Raw genomic sequence first — 19,498 nt, forward strand, 5'->3', positions numbered from 1 at the left:
CTGGTTCTGCATTAGGTTGAAACCTCTTTTTTATTAACACTAAGTCAATATTAATTTGACTATTTACAGTTTGTCGGTGCATTAAAGAGCGTTGTGTGTCTGGAGAACTGGACATATAAAATTGGGGGGGGGGGGGGGGGGGGTAGTCGCCCAGCCTGCGATCACTTTCTTTTGTGCTTCCTTTTTTTCTGGATTTCAAATGGAGCCTATTTGCGTTTGGGTTGTGACGACCCACAGGTTGAAACCGACCTGTTCAGAAGTGTTTATTATTATTAATGTTGTGACTCAAAGGTCCTGGCAGATTTCTTTTATTTCCTGAGCAGCAGCGTCTGAAGAGAGTGTGGGAGGGTTCTGTAACGTGGTGGCTTAACAAAGTTCACGAGGCTGCATGTTAAGCTGAGGAGTAGCTGTTTCTGTACTAAATACTCTGTAGTGGTTCTTATTTTAGTCACCTTGCAACATGTTCTCTTCTGCTTCCCCTCCCCCCCTGCATTCACACATGCAGTCACACATTTTCTGTCTGCTTTTGTGTCCCCCCCCCCCCTCTGTGCCCTCCCATGCTCAGACAGCTGATGTCTCTTAGCACAGCTTTCCCGCAGGCAAATTGCAGGCATTCCCCACCATATTTAATACGCTGCTGCCTCTCCCCCGTGTGTGTGTGCAAGCGACGGTGCATGCTTGGAGTTGTGCGCGCGTTTTGCACACGTGCATGTCCTCAAAGAGAGGCTGCTTGAACCGGAAGTCACGACTCGCAAGTCAGAGTGTTATTCATGGGTCCTTTCAGCTCTCCCCCCTTTTTATATATTTATTTATTTTATTCTGCCGCTGAAGGCTTCATAGAGGAAACGTGACACAGTTATCTACCGCTGCACTTGCTGACTGTCGGTGATTCATGCACCCACTTTTGTTTAATGCAGGCTCCCAGTCTGTACAGCATGTTAACTATGACACTCTCAGCAGGACGTGTTGGTTCTGTTCCACAGCAGAGCAGCATGCAGGCTCAGTAGTCGCACGTTGTCATTACAGCCATGTCTGCTGCAAACTGGGTACATTTCCTCACGGCAAATTCAAAAAATATATTTATTTCCTCCTTATTATGATGTTTAACTATATCTACAGTTTATCTTTCTGTATCTCTCTGTCACAATCAGCCAACCAGCTTCAGAAATTTTGTCCTTGTAGCTGCCACTTTAATGTTGGTCGAGTTACAGCTGTTGCATTTCAAATATCCCACTTTTTAGAAGTCCTAGCTCGGGGTGCCACGGGGACGGCTATCTATATTTGGCTCTGATGGTGTCTGAGTTTGGATAGTACGTGCTCCATTTCCAAGCTTAAGCTGTACTCTTTCCCTCATCACGCTTTCTGTCCGGGCGCACGCACACATTTTTCAGTTAGAGATGAGCAACAGCAGGTGCAGTGATATATGTCACTGCTTTCCTTTTTGTAATATATATATATATATATATATATATATATATGTGTGTGTGTGTGTGTATATATGTGTGTGTGTGTGTGTGTATATATATATATGTGTGTGTGTGTGTATATATATATATATATAAGCTCTCTTAACCAGGAGTCATCAACAATCTGATGCACTTATAGCAAGAATTTTTTTTGTGTGTATTTTCTCTTCTTTGTCTTGAGTGATAAAAAGTAAGTTAACTGAGTCGATGTTGACTTTATATATGGGACTGTCAGTCACTTCCAGCGTGTGTGCTCTGTGCACTAACAAGGTCTGTGCTTTTAACCATGTTGGCTAATGTTGTTTCAAGTGAGCCAGATTTCCTGGCATCTCACCATAATCCCCCCATCTGCCCGGCTGCGTGGCCTCTTTTAACATGCACCAGTGGGTCCTCCTCTGCGTGACTCAGCAATGCATGCTAATGTAGGATGAGGTAACGTTGTCTCTAAGCAACACTGTTGTCTTCACTACTGGCAACTAAACAACGAGGGCTGGGACGCAACTTGTGGTCCCCAGCGATTATTATGTTCAAGCAGCCAGAAGTAATGGCGGCACATGCAGAGGTGACTAACGGTGGGAAAAGGTCACCTTACGTGGGAATGAATGAGCATAACACAATCTTCATTTTCAGGTCAAATGATTTAATTTCTGTAAATTACAGCTTTTATTATCCTGATAGGCAGCATTCATACAAACTTCAGAGCTAACTGAATTCATCATTTCTTAATATGTTTAGAACACAGCTACTCTGATCCATACAATAACTTTTACTAGAGTGTGAAATTGTTTGACGCCTTGGTTTTTACATGAGATTGTTTATGCCTCTGGCACACGAGGCATAAACAATATACACATACTTATACATATACAGGATTTTCAAAGTCGTCAGATCGCTGTACCGTTCATATGACACGACTGTGCTGTCTTGTAATCGCAGGCTTTCAGTCGTTGTTCTGTTCACACTACGTGACTCATCTGCGACATGGGGTCACACACTGAACGATCCTTCACCGGGAGAAATGTCGCCAAAGTACGTTTTGTCACGAAAAACAAACGCGAGAAGTGACACGGGAAAATATGCAATACACGCGCACGAAACTGGAATTGTTTTTCACTTTCACCATGGACGTCAAAAAGAAACTGTAAAATATATTGCAAGATACTCTTATGTTGACAAGTCAGAAACAGGAAGTAGTTTGAGCGGACACTGTGTTGTGCGGACGGAGAGAAATAACTGTGACGTGTTAATATGTGGTTCCTCATTAAAGCCAGCTCGAGGTTATGCTCGTCATCTGTTGCAGTGAAAACTCACAACATGACAGTTGAAAGCCGCTCATATAGTCTGCGCGAAGATTTTTTTTAGAAACACGGAAAAGGCAGAGATTATGGGTGACGTGCTACACTTCCTCCCCCGACACACTCACTGCCTGTCACATCACAGCTCACCCTGCAGGAGGTGGGCTCCCCGCTGGTTCCCCGACCTGTCCAGATATTTAGCCTGCTAGATATCTGAAAGACGTCGGTGAGGCACTTTGATCGCAACGTTGCTAGTTCACACACCGATTTGTGCGCCCCGATTTCACGCTGATGTTACCGGAAAATTGCGCTTAAAATCGTGTAATGTGAACTCGGCATTAGAAGCCGTAGCTGTGTGTCTCCTCCACGTGGTCGGTTTTTAAATCGAATGCCCCGCATCAGAGTGAACAGGAAAAATGTGTTCTTCTAACCCCTGTTAGGAACCAATTATCTAAATGTCTCGTTGCAGACAAAGCCCAGGCCCATAATAAAATGGGCACATGTAAGAATGTTAATGGACAGTTTGGGATTCCTCACTGTACGGTCGGCACTGGTGCAGAGAAGATAGTCTGTCTCTCGTCTGCCTGCTCATTCAGGCTCACCAACAAAAACCCCCTGCACTCACAAAGGTCCTTCTGTAAATGTCTGTGCTAATTGGACAGCGACACATGCACACAATTTCTCATGTCCTCCTCCCCTTCTCCTCATTTCTGTGATGGCACAAAGTCATTGTGAGTTAAGCTTCTCGTGGGCAGGACAGTGAGTTATGTTTAGTGCTGGGTATTGATTCCAGGACTTAAATGCCATTGCCAGTACGACACTTGAGTTTTAGTTACATTACCAGACTTTTCATCTGGCACCTCAGTGAGCTTGACATTTGGGAAATGAAACATTGATGTCATGAAATTAGGTGCAGACGTCCTATAAATGTATTCGCTCAACATCAGCGTGATAACATTGTCATTGTATGCGCGTTAGCATTTTGACTCTTAGCACATTTAGCTCAAAGCACCAGTGCCCAAGTACAGCCTGACATTTCCACAGAGTTTTGTATGGATACAGATGACAAACAGATGATGGTGTGATTTTCCAATTTATTTTTTTAAAATTATTGTTTTGTTTGTTTTGTGTCCCTACAGGTGCCATTCCCAGTTCTTCAGGGGGAAGGGGTGGAGTATCTCGGCCGTGCTGACGAAGCCATCATTGCCATTTCTAACTACAGACTCCACATCAAGTTCAAGGACTCTGTCATCAACGTGAGTTCTCGTCACAGACAGTAAACACACAGAGGAACCACAAAATTGTCACTTCAGTCCAGACGGCACAAGTGTCACCACTGCTGCTACTCCACACCGCTTCAGAAGTCCACAGCAGGAGAGAGGAGGCTTCAATGTTCAGTTTGGAACTTTTCCCCTGTATAAATTTTATAAACACATGATTGCGCTAACAAGGTAAATAAACCTAACCTAGAGTATATTATATGAGTCACCCCAGCGCAGTTGGCATGAAGTTGTTTGTACCAGGGCTGTACCTCTGGAGTGGTGGGCCCTCTGATCTTTAGTTCGGGAGAAGTTTAATGTGACATCTAGGCTCCAAAGGCCTGCCCCCTACTGGCACTTCTGACCACCAGCTTGCTCCTGCTGACGTCAGGCCTTGCTCCAAGACAAATAGGCCAATTGTTTGCATTTACTGGCAGCAAAATTCCTCCTTCCCAAATCCCTGCCATCTATTCCAGAAGCTGAATCCCTGTGGAAAAGATGACATGGATTTGAAGAGGAGGAGGAGGAGGAGAGGGCAGATCACCAGCATGTTCAGGGCGACAGTTAACCTTGAGTCAAATTATCGGAGAGGAGTCCGACTAATGCATTGACTTCAAAAGTCATAGGCTAAAAACTGTGTATCGAAGTGGTTTCCTACTCGGCAGAGTCCTGCCTTGACCCCAGCAGCACAAAGTGAACTCTGTATGAATGCCAACAGGCCACAAGCCCCCCACCCCCCTTCACAACTCACCGCCCTACTTCTAAGCTGTTTTCTTGCACTTTGTTCCCGTTCATGTTTGTCTTTCTCTCCATGATTTCCATTTGGTTTGGTCATGTGCTGCAAGTAGCCCACTGCGTGATCCACTCCGTTATCTTCCATTCCTCTTTGATGTTTTTCTTTCATTTTAACTCTTCATTTCCCTTTGTCTCCCAAGTTTTTTTGGTTTAATAGTCTTTTCCATTTCCTCCTCTCTGTTGTGTTCCCTCCCTCCTCTCTCTCTATCTCTCTCTGTGTGTGTGTGTGTGCGTGTGTGTGCTCCATGGTGTCACTGTGTTTTAGATGTACCCTGGTGTGGACCAGGAGATATCTGTGAGTACCATATGATAAAATGCCTCGCCTGCCACAGTCTAGACAGCTTAGTCAGTCAGCTCATCGTCACTCTATACAATTACAGTAGACTGAGGACAAAATTGTAATTTACATTCAACAGCCTTGACTTTATTATGATCCTTTTCCACAAAAGCTCCCTGATAAATGATTTGAGTGCGGGGCATCGGCTGAACTACAGACATAAAACAACAGGCAATGTTTTCTGCCATATGACTTCAAATAGCTGTTATTCTCTCATTCATGCGGGGTGCACATTGGCACCTTGGTGCCTTTAAGGTTCAGTGTGTAGGACTTAGTGGCACCTAATGGTGAAAACGCACATTACAACCAACTGAACACCACCTCGCCTCAGCTTCCCCTTCTAAGCATGTAGGAGAACCTACGGTGGCCTTCGGGGAACGTAAAAAAAGTAAACATGATCATGAATATTATACTCCCATTCTGCTGATAGATCCCTTGAAATCCTAAACACTGCACCTTGTAAAGTTTTGTCCAAAAGTAAAGTTCTGTAAGTGCTTAACCCCAAATTGCCCCAGACTGCTGTTACTGCGATGTTTGAATGATAGAGAGGCACAATATACATATATAAAAGAATCAAAGTGCTGTGTGGAGGTGAATATGTGTCTCGGAGTGTAAAGCACGTTGAGTGCTTTATAATTGCAGTTCCATTTAACATCCACTTACAATCCTGCCAGGTCAATGGCTGTTGTCTGGTCTACACACAAAGTTAAAATACTGCAGTGGCCCTCCTCTCCTCTACAGCGAGGTTAAAGCTTCACTGTGTGCATCCAGTCTGGACTCCGTCTGTATTAGACCAGAGGGTGGTAACCTCTTTGCGGATGTGCTGTCTGCTCTCCGACAGTGGGCCGCCAGGCTGATCACACATGCTCTCCGTCTCCCCCTACAGGTGCCTCTCAGGCTCATAGAGAATGTGGAGAGCAGAGACATGTTCCAGCTGCACATCATCTGCAAAGACTCCAAAGTTGTCAGGTGAGGAGAGCAGCTCACTGTCGCACGTCAAATTAACCCTGCAGACAGCTTGATGTTGTTAATCTGGTTCTCTTTTAAATGCATAACAGAGTTGGGTAATTTTTTCGGGCACTGAATATCACGCACTTAACCACAAATCAATATTAATGCTTTTTAATATCCATTAAAAACTCTAACAGTTATAAATTGTGATGGTGTTCCAGCTCCGAGAAGAAAAAGACCAAGATTTGCTTTTATTTCACAGCATAGTGTGAAGTTCAAAACTAGAGCTGGGGCATTCAGCGCTTCTCTCTTAACAGCAGTTGTGCCGGCAGCATCTTGGTTCTTATAACAGCATATAACAGCCACATTGTTGCTCATGTTTAAAGGCTGGAAAATCACGGGACATCTGAAGAAAGTAGCTTTTCTTGCCAGTTGTACTGCTCTTATTTTCCTTGTAGTTTTCTCCTAGTTCTTCTCCCAAACACACAAAGCTGTGAGGTGATATCTTTGTCACTGACTCTCACTCAGTCTTTCTAATCTTCTCACTGGGTTCAACACAGATGCCACTTTGCAACATTCAAGCAGTGCCAGGAGTGGGTCAAGCGTCTGCACCGGGCCATAGCTCACCCTTCCCGGCTTGAGGACCTGTTCGCGCTGGCTTACCATGCATGGTGTCTAGGAAGCAGCGTAGACGATGAGGACCAGCACGTTCATCTCTGTCGCCCAGGTACACGCACACACACACACACACACACACACACACACACACACACACGCACACACACAAACTACAACAATAAAGACGGATACTGACATTTAAGTCCAAGAACAGTTGTGCCTCTGGGTCTGCCTAATCTGATTGATTTTTCAATCAATAAATTCCTCCCCCCACTGTCTGTGTGTGTGCAGGTGATCATGTGCGTCAGAGAATGGAAATAGAGGTCAAGAGGATGGGCTTCGACACACAGAACATCTGGAGAGTGTCAGACATAAACTGCAACTTCAAGTATGCCACAGATACTTTCCCTATAAATAGCCTGACACTTCTGTCCTAGCAGATAGCTATAAAATACTAACTGTGAGCTGTCATGGTGGTCATCTCAGAGAGTGAATGGTGACTCAGAATCTGGCAGGACTGTAGCTGCAATGTTGCCAAACTGAACAGATTGTGCGTGCCTGTGCATATCATCTCATCCTTGTGTGTCTGAACTCTGTTGCGAAATAAGAGTTTTGAATTTGTGCTGGATTGTGGTTACATTTGGGGGATAGTAGTCAGTTTGGATTTAAAATGAGCTTCACCCGAGAGGTGACTGAGAGGTCGGTGGCACCTGAGATCAGCAGCTGTCAGTTTAGATCAGAAACTTCAGGGGGACACGAGAAAGTGAAAGTGGGGACGCAAGAAGAAATGTGAGGCAAACTACTGCATCAGCAGAAAGGGAATGAAGATTTATTTTAATATTTTTGCACCCGATAATATTCAGTGTGACTTCCCTCCTAAATTAAGATCCTCCTTAAATCCTAGAACTTACAAATCATAGAGCTAATGAGCAAAAAAAAAAAATGTATTCATTTATATCTGCAGATCTTCCATAGGAATAGTCAGGTCTTTAAGTTTATCTCAGCATTAATCTTGTTGTGCCAAAATGTAAAGAAATATAGACCGTGGGGGTGGGTGCACTTGCGGGGTAGGTGCAGTTGTCCTTTCAGAGATATGAAGTTAGGTTCCCGTGGTTACCCAGAGTCACAGCAAAAAAAAGTGTGTCAAGATGTATCACGACACCCACAGAAACTTCTTAAACCACTTCTGCAGCCTAATCCTCTTCTCTGCCAATAATCCACATTCGGATTATTTTCCAGACAATCCTCACTTTGCCGATAAAGTACAAAAAAACTCTACCCCTGTGTCACACAATTGCCTCCTCAGAGCTCTGAAGCTCTGCAGGATGTGTCTTATTTAGCAATTTATAGGTGAAGCAACGGTTGTGTGTGTTTGGGGATGAAAAAAAACAGGTGGAAAATACACTACAGATGTCGTTTGAGAAGTTTCTATGAATATTTTTGATTAATTATTTGACATATTTCCAAGTCTGGGTTTTCCATTGGCATCCATTTTATCTGTTGCAACTTTAAGCTGACTATGGCAGCTATGCTCCATGAATGACTCAACAGTTTTTCCCAGTCGTCTTTCAACCCTTCAAAAGGTGAATATTTAATACAACAAAGATAGATTTACAGCAGACTGTTGTTGTATTAAATCGCCTCAACAACACAGGTTAATGTGAATACCTGCCTTTGGCTCATCTGACCTCTCAGGCCGCAGACACTCTCACCAAGTCTGTCTCTCTCTGTGTGTGTGTGTCTCTCTCTGTGTGTGTGTGTGTGTCTCTCTGTGTGTGTGTGTGTGTGTGTGTGTGTGTGTGTGTGTGTGTGTGTGTGTGTGTGTGTGTGTGTGTGTGTGTGTGTGTGTGTGTGTGTGTGTGTGTGTGTGTGTGTGTGTGTGTGTGTGTGTGTGTGTGTGTGTGTGTGTGTGTGTGTGTGTGTGTGTGTGTGTGTGTTTGAAGTGCCTGAGAGAGCACATCCTGCTGAGGGAGACAGACTTACAGGACAACTGGCTAATTAAACAAGCTGCAGCCTGCTGAGGCCCATGACACAGCACAGTGTTTTACGTTCCCTCACACACACACAAACACACACACCATCTCCCCTCCTTTCTCAGACAGTCAGCAGGTGAATAGAAATTGAGGAAAGTATCATGAGGGAGGAGGAGGAGACAGATGGAGTGAGGCAGTAGCCCATTGTGATGTGTCCTCTACCCGCTCTGAGGTAGTGATGCAGTAGTGACCCTGAAAGCCAGAACATTTGTCTCCAGTATTTCATCAGTGTTTTATCTATTCTTTTTCTCATTATACAACTCTTGTTGCTTGCACAGTTATCTGGAGTCGCCCCTAATGGACTGTATATATACGTATATATATATAAATCCCTTTCCTTCCTGTCCACAGGCTGTCTCCCAGCTACCCGCAGAAGCTACTGGTTCCAATATGGATCACAGACAAGGAGCTGGAGAGTGTTGCCTCCTTCAGATCCTGGAAGAGGATCCCTGTGGTCGTCTATAGGTAGGTCCCATATACATTTTCTCCTGTTTGCACGAGAACATTTTCCTTTTTTGTTATTGAGATCTATACTTGGGTGCTCATTGCCTCTACAACCTTTTAATTCCAGGCACCAGAAGAACGGGGCTGTGATCGCCCGTTGCAGTCAGCCTGAGATCAGCTGGTGGGGCTGGAGGAACACGGACGATGAGTACCTGGTGACGTCCATCGCCAAGGCCCGTCAGATGGATGCTGGAGCCAAGGGGGCCTGTGGAGCACCAGCCTGCCGACAGCGCGGGGAAGCTCCAGACTCCTCTGATAGTGATTTCGGTAAAGCTGTTGTTTGACTTGTGTATGTTGACTCATGTGCAGGCAGTCACACTGCTTAGGCTGGTTATTGCCACACGTAAGTGTGAAGCAGTAAATCCTTTTCAATTATTCCAACATACATAGGACTTGTTCAGCAAGGACAGTGTGAACAATTGATTCAGCAGTAGATTAATCAGCTTTTAATCACATTAAAGCTTCCATGTCCTGAATCATCCTCATGCTCCAGGACTCACATGTGACTCCACCATATTCAGTTGAAGAACTGTTACTTGATTCTATTTTGGAACTTTAGAAACTCAGGTTTTTCTTTTTCTATTTTTAAAACATGATGCCAGTATATCAAATTGCAAGTCAAGTGTGTGTCTCAAAGGGGCTTTGACACCATTACTGGGTGCACAACAACAGGCTGCAAAGTGAGTTGCAGCACGACACTTGAGTGCAGAGAGAATTAGTTCACTTGCAGATTTGGAGGTATTACTTGTCTTTCTCTGTGGCACATGCTGAAAGCTATTCACTTGTGACAGTTACCAATAGCAACAGGGTGGCTGTGTTTTTGTCAGGAGACTCTGATATTCAGTAGTTGGCAGCATCTGTTAAATCATGTCCTTGGCACTTTTTGGATTCCCTCTCTCTCTTTTCAGACTTTGTTTCTTTTCCTTAGCACAGTGGTTTAGTTCACTCTACACCGTCCTCCCCTAACGATAGAAAACTTCTCTCTGTGTCTCCAGACTCGTCTCTGACAGGCGGCTCGGGCTGCGATGACAACACTGTGCCGCAGAAGCTGCTGATTCTCGACGCCCGCTCATACACCGCTGCAGTGGCTAACAGAGCCAAGGGCGGAGGCTGTGAATGTGAAGGTTAGTGTGATCAAACATTGACACAGACGTCAACGATTCATTTTTCCAAGAGTAGCTGTAGTTTTCACATTTTCATTTTTTATTACAACACTAAAAATACTTTTTAAAAACCAGAGCAGCAGGCAGCTTACTTTCAGCGAAGACGACACAGTGTGTGACGAGACCAAATGGCATCACCCCAAAATAATTATAGTTACTGCGAACAGTGTTTTGTCTCACTTCTGGTATGACAGCAGTGCAGAGAATACAACTGTAGGTCTCCAACATACATTGAATTCTACATAATCAAGATGTAAGATAACGGCTATCATCTTTTCATTTGACTGATAATGCCACCATCTCAATACATTATGCTATTTTATCTTGCAAGTGAAGTGTTATTTATGTCGGATGACCTTCATCTGAGTTGTTGTTGTTGTGTTAAGAGTACTACCCCAACTGCGAGGTGATGTTCATGGGAATGGCTAACATCCACGCCATCCGGAACAGCTTCCAGGCTCTGAGGGCCGTCTGCAGTCAGATTCCAGATCCGGGAAAGTGAGTTGATCTGTTTGACCTTTCTGTCTGACCCTGCCACCACCCAGCCCAGTTTAATGGCTCCACCTCACAGCAGGGCAACACCACACAGATGTACCTAATATATATAGATTTCTACCCATCTACAGTAATCTGTCCCCTCTTTTGCATCTAGCTGGCTCTCAGCACTGGAGAGCACCCGCTGGCTGCAGCACCTGTCCGTCATGTTGAAGGCAGCCACCCTGGTGTGTTCAGCAGTGGAGAGGGACGGCCGTCCTGTTCTGGTTCACTGTTCGGATGGCTGGGACCGCACACCCCAGATCGTAGCCCTTGCCAAGGTCCTGCTGGACCCCTACTACAGAACGTTAGAGGTGAGAGTCTGCACAGATTGGGTTTTTGTCTTTTTTTAGACATGGGGATGGGCAGCCTGGGACCCAGACAGTTCTGGGAACTCATTTAAATTTCCTCTGTCAGAATACGGTCTGGATCCCCTCCATTGGGAAGTGATTTCCCATGGCAGAAAACGTGCCGGTCCAATCACAACCGATTATCTGATAAAGGACGGGGTTTATACCACAACGCAGATGGAAGTGACTTTTGTAAACAACCAAGTAGGGGTGGCCGATCTGCCCAAAAAATCATATGCCAATCTTTTGGGATAGAATCACAATCTCAATCACAATTTTTCTCACCATCTAGGCTCCAAAAAAGTGATATTGACTTATGTGAGAAAAAAACAAACAAATAAAAATAAAATGTATTTAAAAAAATAACAGATCAGGTCTTTGACTTGGACCAGCAGAAGTAGAGCGTACTTTCAGATTGCTCGTGTTACCGCCTTTACTTTCTGGTGAAGTACAACCAGACTTATCACGTCTCACTCTCTGCGCCATCGGAGCAACGTCTCTCCTCTTTACGCTGGTACTCTCTCCATTAAAAAATGAATATCTGTTGGTTGTGATGCGCAGTTTTCTGTAACAAGACTGTCTTGTATTATAGTCTTTGCGGTATCCTCGTTCTCCAGAGCGTTGCAATAACGTCCCCACAATCTGATGGATTCCTCTGAAAATCAGATCATATGCCATATTAAGATTCATCCCAATATTAGATTGTCAGATCGCCAACCCCTACAACCAAGGCTGCTGCTAATGAATGAACTTTTCACTAAAAGTTGTCTGTAGTTTTTGTTGCATGTAATATTATCATCACCTTCAGTCTGATAAACGTGTCATCTGCAGGGTTTCCAGGTGCTGGTAGAGACTGAGTGGCTGGACTATGGCCATAAGTTCGGGGACCGCTGTGGCCACCAGGAGAATACTGACGATGTGAGCGAGCAGTGTCCCGTCTTCCTGCAATGGCTGGACTGTGTCCACCAGCTGCTCAAACAGTTCCCCTGCCTGTTTGAGTTCAATGAGGCCTTCCTGGTGGGTGGTCCGACAGCACTTGTTCCTTTTCTTGTGACTAATTCACCAGTAGACCTCAGTCGCTCTCAGTTTTATCACTTCAGATAAATCAGCTGTTACTTAAAATTGGCAGAGCGATAATCAGATCTCAAAGTTTGTAAATCACTGTAATAAAATGTCTGACTTCATGTTCCGCCTCACGTGTCCAGGTCAAGTTGGTGCAGCACACGTACTCGTGTCTTTACGGCACGTTTCTGTGCAACAACGCTCGTGAGAGGGAGGCGAGGAACATTTACAAACGCACCTGCTCCGTGTGGTCCCTGCTTCGGACGGGAAACAAGAACTTCCAGAACTTCCTCTACATCCCCAGTCATGATATGGTACCTCGCAGTTTTTCTCTTTTATAGAATCATTAATGTCTTGGTAGTAGATCTGTCTCTGGAATACATTAACAGCTGGAGGTCGATTCCTACCGTTTCATCACTGAACTTTCAGTTAGTGAGGAGAAGGTGACTTGTTGAAGCATAAAATAGTAGATGAGTCCTGTTTTTATATTAATCTCCAGACTGTGTGTTAAATCCAAGATTTAAAAAGCATAAGATTAAATCTGTCCCACTTTCTCCGCCACTCTCTCTGAGTAGACACACACCACACACAGCAGTGTGTGTGAGTACAGGGGACCATCGTTCACCATCGGTCCTCATCTCTTATCTGTCTGCCAGGTGCTGCAGCCAGTCTGCCATACTCGGGCATTACAGCTGTGGACAGCTGTTTACCTGCCCACCTCCTCCCCCTGCACAGCTGTGGATGATTCGATGGAGCTCTACCTCCCCCCGAGTGTCACAGGAGACGAACTCACCTCCCGTTCCCTGGACAGGTACGATCTGGTCGTTTCTGTGCTTTAAAGTTCTTGGTGGTTCCTGAGCAGAGATTAAAATAATTCAAGATTTACATTTTAAAGAGTCAGACTGCTCTTCGTAGTCCCAAACAGAGAATTTTATTATGTTTATTGGTTCATTTGGAGATAAAAAAAATTAATCTTTATGTATATCTGATTTCCAGACTTCCCAAGACCCGCTCCATGGATAACCTGCTGACGGCTTTTGAGAACGGGGTGCCCCTGACCCGTACATCAAGTGACCCCAATCTCAATAAGCACTGCCAGGAGGGTCGCTCTGCCCTGGAGCCCTCGCCCGCTGTGGAAGAACCCTCTGCAGACAGCGCTGACGAGGACGTGCCTGACACCGGACTGGACAGTGCTGAGGAGGAGGAGGAGCCTCTGCATCCGAGTCCTGCCAAGACCCCGAACGATGCCCCAGGTGCAGAGAGCTGTGATGAAGATACTCTGGAGGAGCAGCCCTGTCTGACCACGCAGCCCCTGCCCTCCCTGCCCCTCCCCCCTGTCCCTCTCAGGAAGCAGGTCACGCCCGTTCACACTCCGTTCCCCACTCCTGTCCTCCAACAGGCTTTGCCTCAGATCACAAACCCTCCACTCCCACCGCCGCCTACGGAGGCCGAGAGCCCCCATTGGACTGCTGAGAGCACCACTTCTCCCACTCATGAATCTGAGCCGTGCTTACCTCTACCCTGCAACGGCACCCAACCTCCAGCCTCCACACCCGCCTCGCTGCTTAACGGCCACAGTGACAGCCAGGCCAACGGCCTCCCAGAATCTGTAGACCTGCTGACTCTGAAGCCACTAACTCCACTCCTTCCCATGGAAGACTCCACCGAGACTCTCACAGATGAGGCAGAGCTTCCCCCCGCCCTGCCCCCCACAGTGCACCATGATCTTGGCGAGAATTTTACCAGTGAGGAGCTGCCTGAGTCACAGCCCCAGGTTCACCCCCAGAAGGAGAAGGAGGACATGAGGACAGATGTAGTGAAAGGACGAGAGCGTATGCTTACCGTTGCTCCTGTAGACTGCACCCAGGCAGCAGCTCGTCATCTGATCTCCCAGAGCCAGCTCTCAGACCTGTCCCTGCTCGGCTCTCACTGGGAAAGCGTGCGAGGCCTGGTCCAGTCCGCCTGCAACAGTGCCAGTCACTCTGGCATCAGCCGGGCCTTGCATCCCAACACTTACCAGAGCCGCCGGCTTGCCAGTAAGCTTCTCCGCTCCCAGGGCTTTGCCGTCGCCAATGGGTCCCAGTGCTGCCGCAGGGAGGCTCCCTATTGTCCCAGCAGCAATCCGCAGCCTGGGTGGCTGTCCGCAGCCAAGAGTGCAGGCTACATTGGCCTGTGTGGGCCTGCCGCTGCCGCCGCCGCCCTCAACAGCTTCTCCCTGGCAGGCCACCAGCTCCTACCGCTGTCATACAGCCCACCCTCTGCTTCCAGCTCCCCTCTGCCGCTCCAGGCCCCGGGCTATCTCGACGATGACGGGCTGCCGGTGCCCATGGACGCCGTGCAGCAGAGACTGCGGCAGATTGAGGCAGGCTACAAGCAGGAGGTGGAGGTGCTGCGGCAGCAGGTGCGACAGCTGCAGATGAAGCTGGAGAGTAAACAGTACAGCACCCCTCCCTCAGAGCCAGACATCGACTATGAGGATGACATTGTGAGTAGTGTTGTCGGTGATGACATTATTGCCAGACAGCCAGGGGAACTTTTTTTTTCTGTATACAGTGTTTATAAATATTTACTTTGGATTATCTCCAGATTCCTATCCTATTAATCCCCTCTGTCCTCTGGTCTCTCTGTTCCAGACATGTCTGCGAGAGTCAGACAACAGCAACGAGGAGGATTCTCTGTCCACCCACAGTGAGGACCGCCTGTCTGAGGGCAGCTGGGACCGAGTGGAGCGCAGGGACATGGAGGTCAGCGTCCTTCAGAGCCCCAATGTCACTCTAACTTAGACCATCTCCATTTCCCTCACCCTCTGTCCTCCCCCTCACCTGTATGGCTTTGAGCATCCTTTATTATCACACACTATTCTGATAGAGGTGTACGTGTGCGTGCGTGTGCGCGTGTGTGTAGGTCACGAGGTGGGTGCCCGACCACATGGCCTCCCATTGTTTCAACTGTGACTGTGAGTTCTGGATAGCCAAGAGACGTCATCACTGCAGGTGGGGTTTTGCCGTGATTTTTCTTCCATTAATGAAAACACAAACTCATATTGATTAATGGTTATTTCTTTATTTATCAATGAATTGTAATGTTTTCTGCACATCCTGATGACAAATATGAGGAAAAGAAAGTTAAGAAACAATTCTGATAATCAAATCCAGGCAATTATCAAAATTAACAGTTAAAAATGTTCAAACTTTTCAACTTAAGTCGATCTCGTTCAATGTGGTATACTCTCACTTTTCTTTCTGTAGTTTCAGCCCCAAATTTTTTCTTAAAGACCCCCTCCAGTCCCGTTTTAAAGTATATAAAAATAATCTGCTATGCCTAATATTTTGTTTAACATTGTTTACCCCCAAAAAGTTTTAATAGGGTTGGAAACCATCCACTCTCTCTCTCTGAGACTATGAATATTCATGATATGCAATTAATACAGGCCGCCCACCACAGCTGCTCGCACTAGGTTGAGCGGTGGAAGAATGTGCGCAACAAGATGGCCAGGGACAACATCGGCGAGATTCAGCCATAAAACTTTCACAAATGCTAAAGCTAATTGTCTGCTGACACCTGCTATCCTCTCGTGGATGCGCTGCCTCTGCTGCACTCTATGTTTCCGGTTTCTTTGCCGCACATTTGCATATTCAACAGCGATTGGTTTTCTGTGTTTGTGATGTACCTAGTCTAGCTTGCACAGGAATCGTCTGAATTTCAAATTACAGAGTAATCCACAGAAATCTCCTATTCAAGGAGCGGAATGTGAAAACACCTCTATAGTGACAACATTTGCTCAGATACAAGTCCTTATATTCAATGTCAGACATTTTAGAGGACAGAGACAGAACAAACAAAAAAACATTTTTGAGTGGAGGGGGACTTTAATGAATTTTTTTGGGGACAGTTTTTGCAGTGGCAGCCTTTGATTCAAACACACACTGCTTTGTATTTTCAAAGGAAACTTTGGTTGCAGCATTAAAGACCCTCAGCTAGTCAGAGAATTATTCATATGCTTCACTGAGAAACCGGCACAGTCTTCCCAAATTAATAAAAAAAGGAATGAACATCCACAGACGGAGCACCTTTGTTCAGCACATGAATAGTTTCTCACTGTTTCCACCTTTGAAGATATATTGATGCCTCTGTTTGAGTGGTTGCTTCCACTGTAGAACACCAAGCATCTTGGTTCTTGGAATGGATTTAATCTGAACCTGTGAGAGTGATTTGGATTTGTAACCAAGAGGGGTAGTAACTAGTCTTCTTTTAATTTGAATGGGTGTTTAAAAGGAGTTATATAAAATCATGTCGATGTACTACACTCACTGCTGTGGAAAGGAATGGTCATTTAGTTGGTGCAGTTGGGAACTCTAAGCCTTTCGTCAGTCCAAAGAAATTATCTCAACGTTCTGTTTTTCAGGAACTGTGGCAACGTGTTCTGTAAAGACTGCTGTCACCTGAAGCTGCCCATCCCCGACCAGCAGCTGTATGACGCGGTGCTGGTCTGCAACACCTGCCACGACCTGCTGCTGGAGGCCCGCACCCGCGAGATCCGCAGCCAGCAGCTCAAGAAGGCCATCGCCACAGCCTCCAGCTGAGGGAAGCACTGCGTGGCGTTGCCCGCCTCGGCTCTGTCCTGCTCGCTTCAGACCGACGAGCTGAGAGCCCCGTTGTAAACCCTTAGCCTGCCGTGGTCTGGGCTGCAGAAGGGGAAGAGGGGGTGGGGGGGTGAATATGAGTAGGAATTGTTACTCTTTGGGAAGCTCAGTTTGCACTGTGAGACTTGTCCGCGAGGTGGTTAGGTTGAAAGTTCCGAGACGGAGGCGTGTCAGCAGGGGGGAGGGTTTTTTTCCCAGACGGAACAAACCCGTTCTGTTCAGAAAACATTTTCAGCCCGGAGCGCTGCAGCGACCCGCTGTCCCAGAACACAATCTCCACTCACCTTTACTACCAAACACCTGCCCCCCCTGACAGACACTGCCTCGCTCCAGAGGACAATCGCTGACCCTTCCACGTGACGGGGGACTCCGAAGCCTTCACCAGTACTATTGGAGGCTTTCAACTTCAAAAGAAAGGAATTGCTGCTACAGTGTTTAAAAGTCTAATTTTGTATTCTTATTTTGTGCACTACTAGCTGTTGTGTGTGTTGAGGGAAATTCGAGACCAAACCTGAGCAAAAGGGAGAAATCTGCTGTTTACTTTGCCATCGCATCTTTTTGTTTTGTTTTGTTTCTTAGGGCCTGAATGTAATACGTAATGGGTAACTGGATCGACTTTATGTTCTCGTGCGTTCGGTGGGTTTGTGTATGTTTTCATTGCTGCGACGTGTTTTCAAAATTATGTATATTGCACAGTCAATGTGGTTCTGTCCTTTTCTCCAATGCTTTTCTCCAGCGTAGCCGCGGTGCAACATTAGACGCTCCGGGCGATTGTGTGCGTGTGGGCCGATCGATGCAATGCTGTGTGTTGTTGTGTTCTGTGGGATGTGTGCTTGATGTGTGGAGAGGAAGAGACTATGACGATGCTGGAAGACTGGAGGTCTCTGTCATGTCTTCTGATGTGAGATGGGTAAAGAAAAGTGAACGGAAGGTGCTGCTGGTTGTCTGTGACGAGACCGAGGGAATCTCCTGCTGAGGTGCTTGAGGGCGAATGGCTTATGTCCGTATAAAGCTTGATGTCCACCTGACTGACGACTCCTCAGACTGCTGACTGGCAGTAAGGACTGAACAAAGTGCTTGGAGTTTCTTGTTCTGTTGAGGGGAGTTTGGCCGCGATCCCCTTTCAAAAAAAATGTGTTTGTCTACTGGTTGCTCCTTGAGACAATAGTGCCATATTTTGTTTTGTCTATTTTTAAAGCCTTTTTCTTTTCTCGTGGATGGCAGCAGGTTTCTAATTGGCCGCCTCTCTGAAAGTTTCAATGGAACAGATAGTTAGCTGTGTAATAACACAGAAGCAACTAAAGATTAACAACTGTTTTGATTTGATAACGAGGCTAACCATTTAAACGGATGACTGGATGCACCGAAATATTGGACCTGTGCAGTTATCCAATCGTCTAATTATTTGAATTTCATCACAAGGTGTTTGTGAAGTCCGAATCTTTTCGGAGGAGCTCAGAAAATGTAACATACATAGTTATCTGATCTGTAGTGGTGGCTCAAACCTGTCACTTAATGAATAATTGTTGTAAAGAAATGCACTGTAAAAGTTAAATCCCATGGGTTAAAATAAAAGATTATATCATGGCGCTGATTCCCAGCCTGCTCATTTACTCGTGACTATTGAAAAGGTCCAAACCTGTGGGTTATTTTTGATTCATCACAAGGATCGAATGGCACTGTGGACGACGTGGTAAATGAGAGAAAGTGATCCAACAGATCTGGACGGGAACAAAGGAGCAACAAGACTAGAGGAGAAGCGAAAAGTGAAATAACTCCTGGAAGAACCTGGACGGTAGGTGAAGATTCAAGAACTTTATCGTCATTGTGCAAATTCAACTAAATCATGATGGTCATTCTCAAATCAGAATTGTGCCTGTTAAATAAAATACACATGGAAATAAGCGACTAAATGATAAAACGGAATACCGAGCCATGATAATTATATAAACAATATGGCTGTTCTACAGTGTGTTCAGTGTCATTATAAATATGATGGAACGTATGAATAAATAAAAGGAATTTGATAATATGATGTGGATGTAAACATGCTCAAAGTTAAAATCAGAATCAGCACATCACTGTAGTTCACTTTAAACCATTGTGATTCATCAGTGACACTAGACTCTTAACTGTAGCTTTGGTTCCGTTGAAGCTACAGGAAGATGAGGAATGTCACCAAGGACCAAAACAAGACGGACCAGAGGTGAGACGATTATAAATCACGGTTTGTTTTATTATCTAGACTATTTTATTCCTTTGCTTGTGCCTGCTATTTTGTGTGAGTGATTTTGTGATCTGAATTATTTAGCTGTTGCTTCTGAAACCTAAGAAGGTAAACATTATGGACATTTACTTTATTATTTTATTCCTCTACAGTTTAGAGGCAAATACTGGATCATAAAATGTGAACATGTACAATGAAGGGAAATAAGGGATCTGAACTCTTCCTCCAGCTCTGGGAAACGAGATAAGTTTCCTCCATGTC

The 19,498-nt window shown here is 45.6% G+C and overlaps 1 protein-coding gene across 7 annotated transcripts in view; it reads left to right on the top strand.

Moving 5' to 3' along the window:
• The window catches only part of mtmr4 (myotubularin related protein 4), a 42,402-nt gene extending 23,805 nt beyond the window's left edge, over positions 1–18,597 (top strand). For 5 of the 7 annotated variants that reach the window (XM_035625031.2, XM_035625026.2, XM_035625032.2 and 2 more), the window contains 17 exons: positions 3,901–4,017; positions 5,081–5,110; positions 6,039–6,121; positions 6,664–6,830; positions 7,013–7,109; positions 9,106–9,219; positions 9,326–9,525; positions 10,254–10,382; positions 10,808–10,919; positions 11,074–11,269; positions 12,137–12,322; positions 12,511–12,681; positions 13,024–13,178; positions 13,364–14,852; positions 15,001–15,111; positions 15,272–15,360; positions 16,773–18,597. In XM_035625031.2, the coding sequence (XP_035480924.1) occupies positions 3,901–4,017; positions 5,081–5,110; positions 6,039–6,121; positions 6,664–6,830; positions 7,013–7,109; positions 9,106–9,219; positions 9,326–9,525; positions 10,254–10,382; positions 10,808–10,919; positions 11,074–11,269; positions 12,137–12,322; positions 12,511–12,681; positions 13,024–13,178; positions 13,364–14,852; positions 15,001–15,111; positions 15,272–15,360; positions 16,773–16,950 (3,624 nt within the window). In that variant the 3' untranslated portion in view covers positions 16,951–18,597. The remainder of the gene's footprint in view (positions 1–3,900; positions 4,018–5,080; positions 5,111–6,038; positions 6,122–6,663; positions 6,831–7,012; positions 7,110–9,105; positions 9,220–9,325; positions 9,526–10,253; positions 10,383–10,807; positions 10,920–11,073; positions 11,270–12,136; positions 12,323–12,510; positions 12,682–13,023; positions 13,179–13,363; positions 14,853–15,000; positions 15,112–15,271; positions 15,361–16,772) is intronic. The other 2 variants (XM_035625027.2, XM_035625029.2) reach the window with 1 other exon arrangement.
• The last annotated feature ends 901 nt before the right edge of the window (positions 18,598–19,498 follow it).

This window comes from Scophthalmus maximus, chromosome 2 (genome assembly GCF_022379125.1).
Source record: "Scophthalmus maximus strain ysfricsl-2021 chromosome 2, ASM2237912v1, whole genome shotgun sequence".
NCBI classification, from domain to species: Eukaryota; Metazoa; Chordata; class Actinopteri; order Pleuronectiformes; family Scophthalmidae; genus Scophthalmus; species Scophthalmus maximus.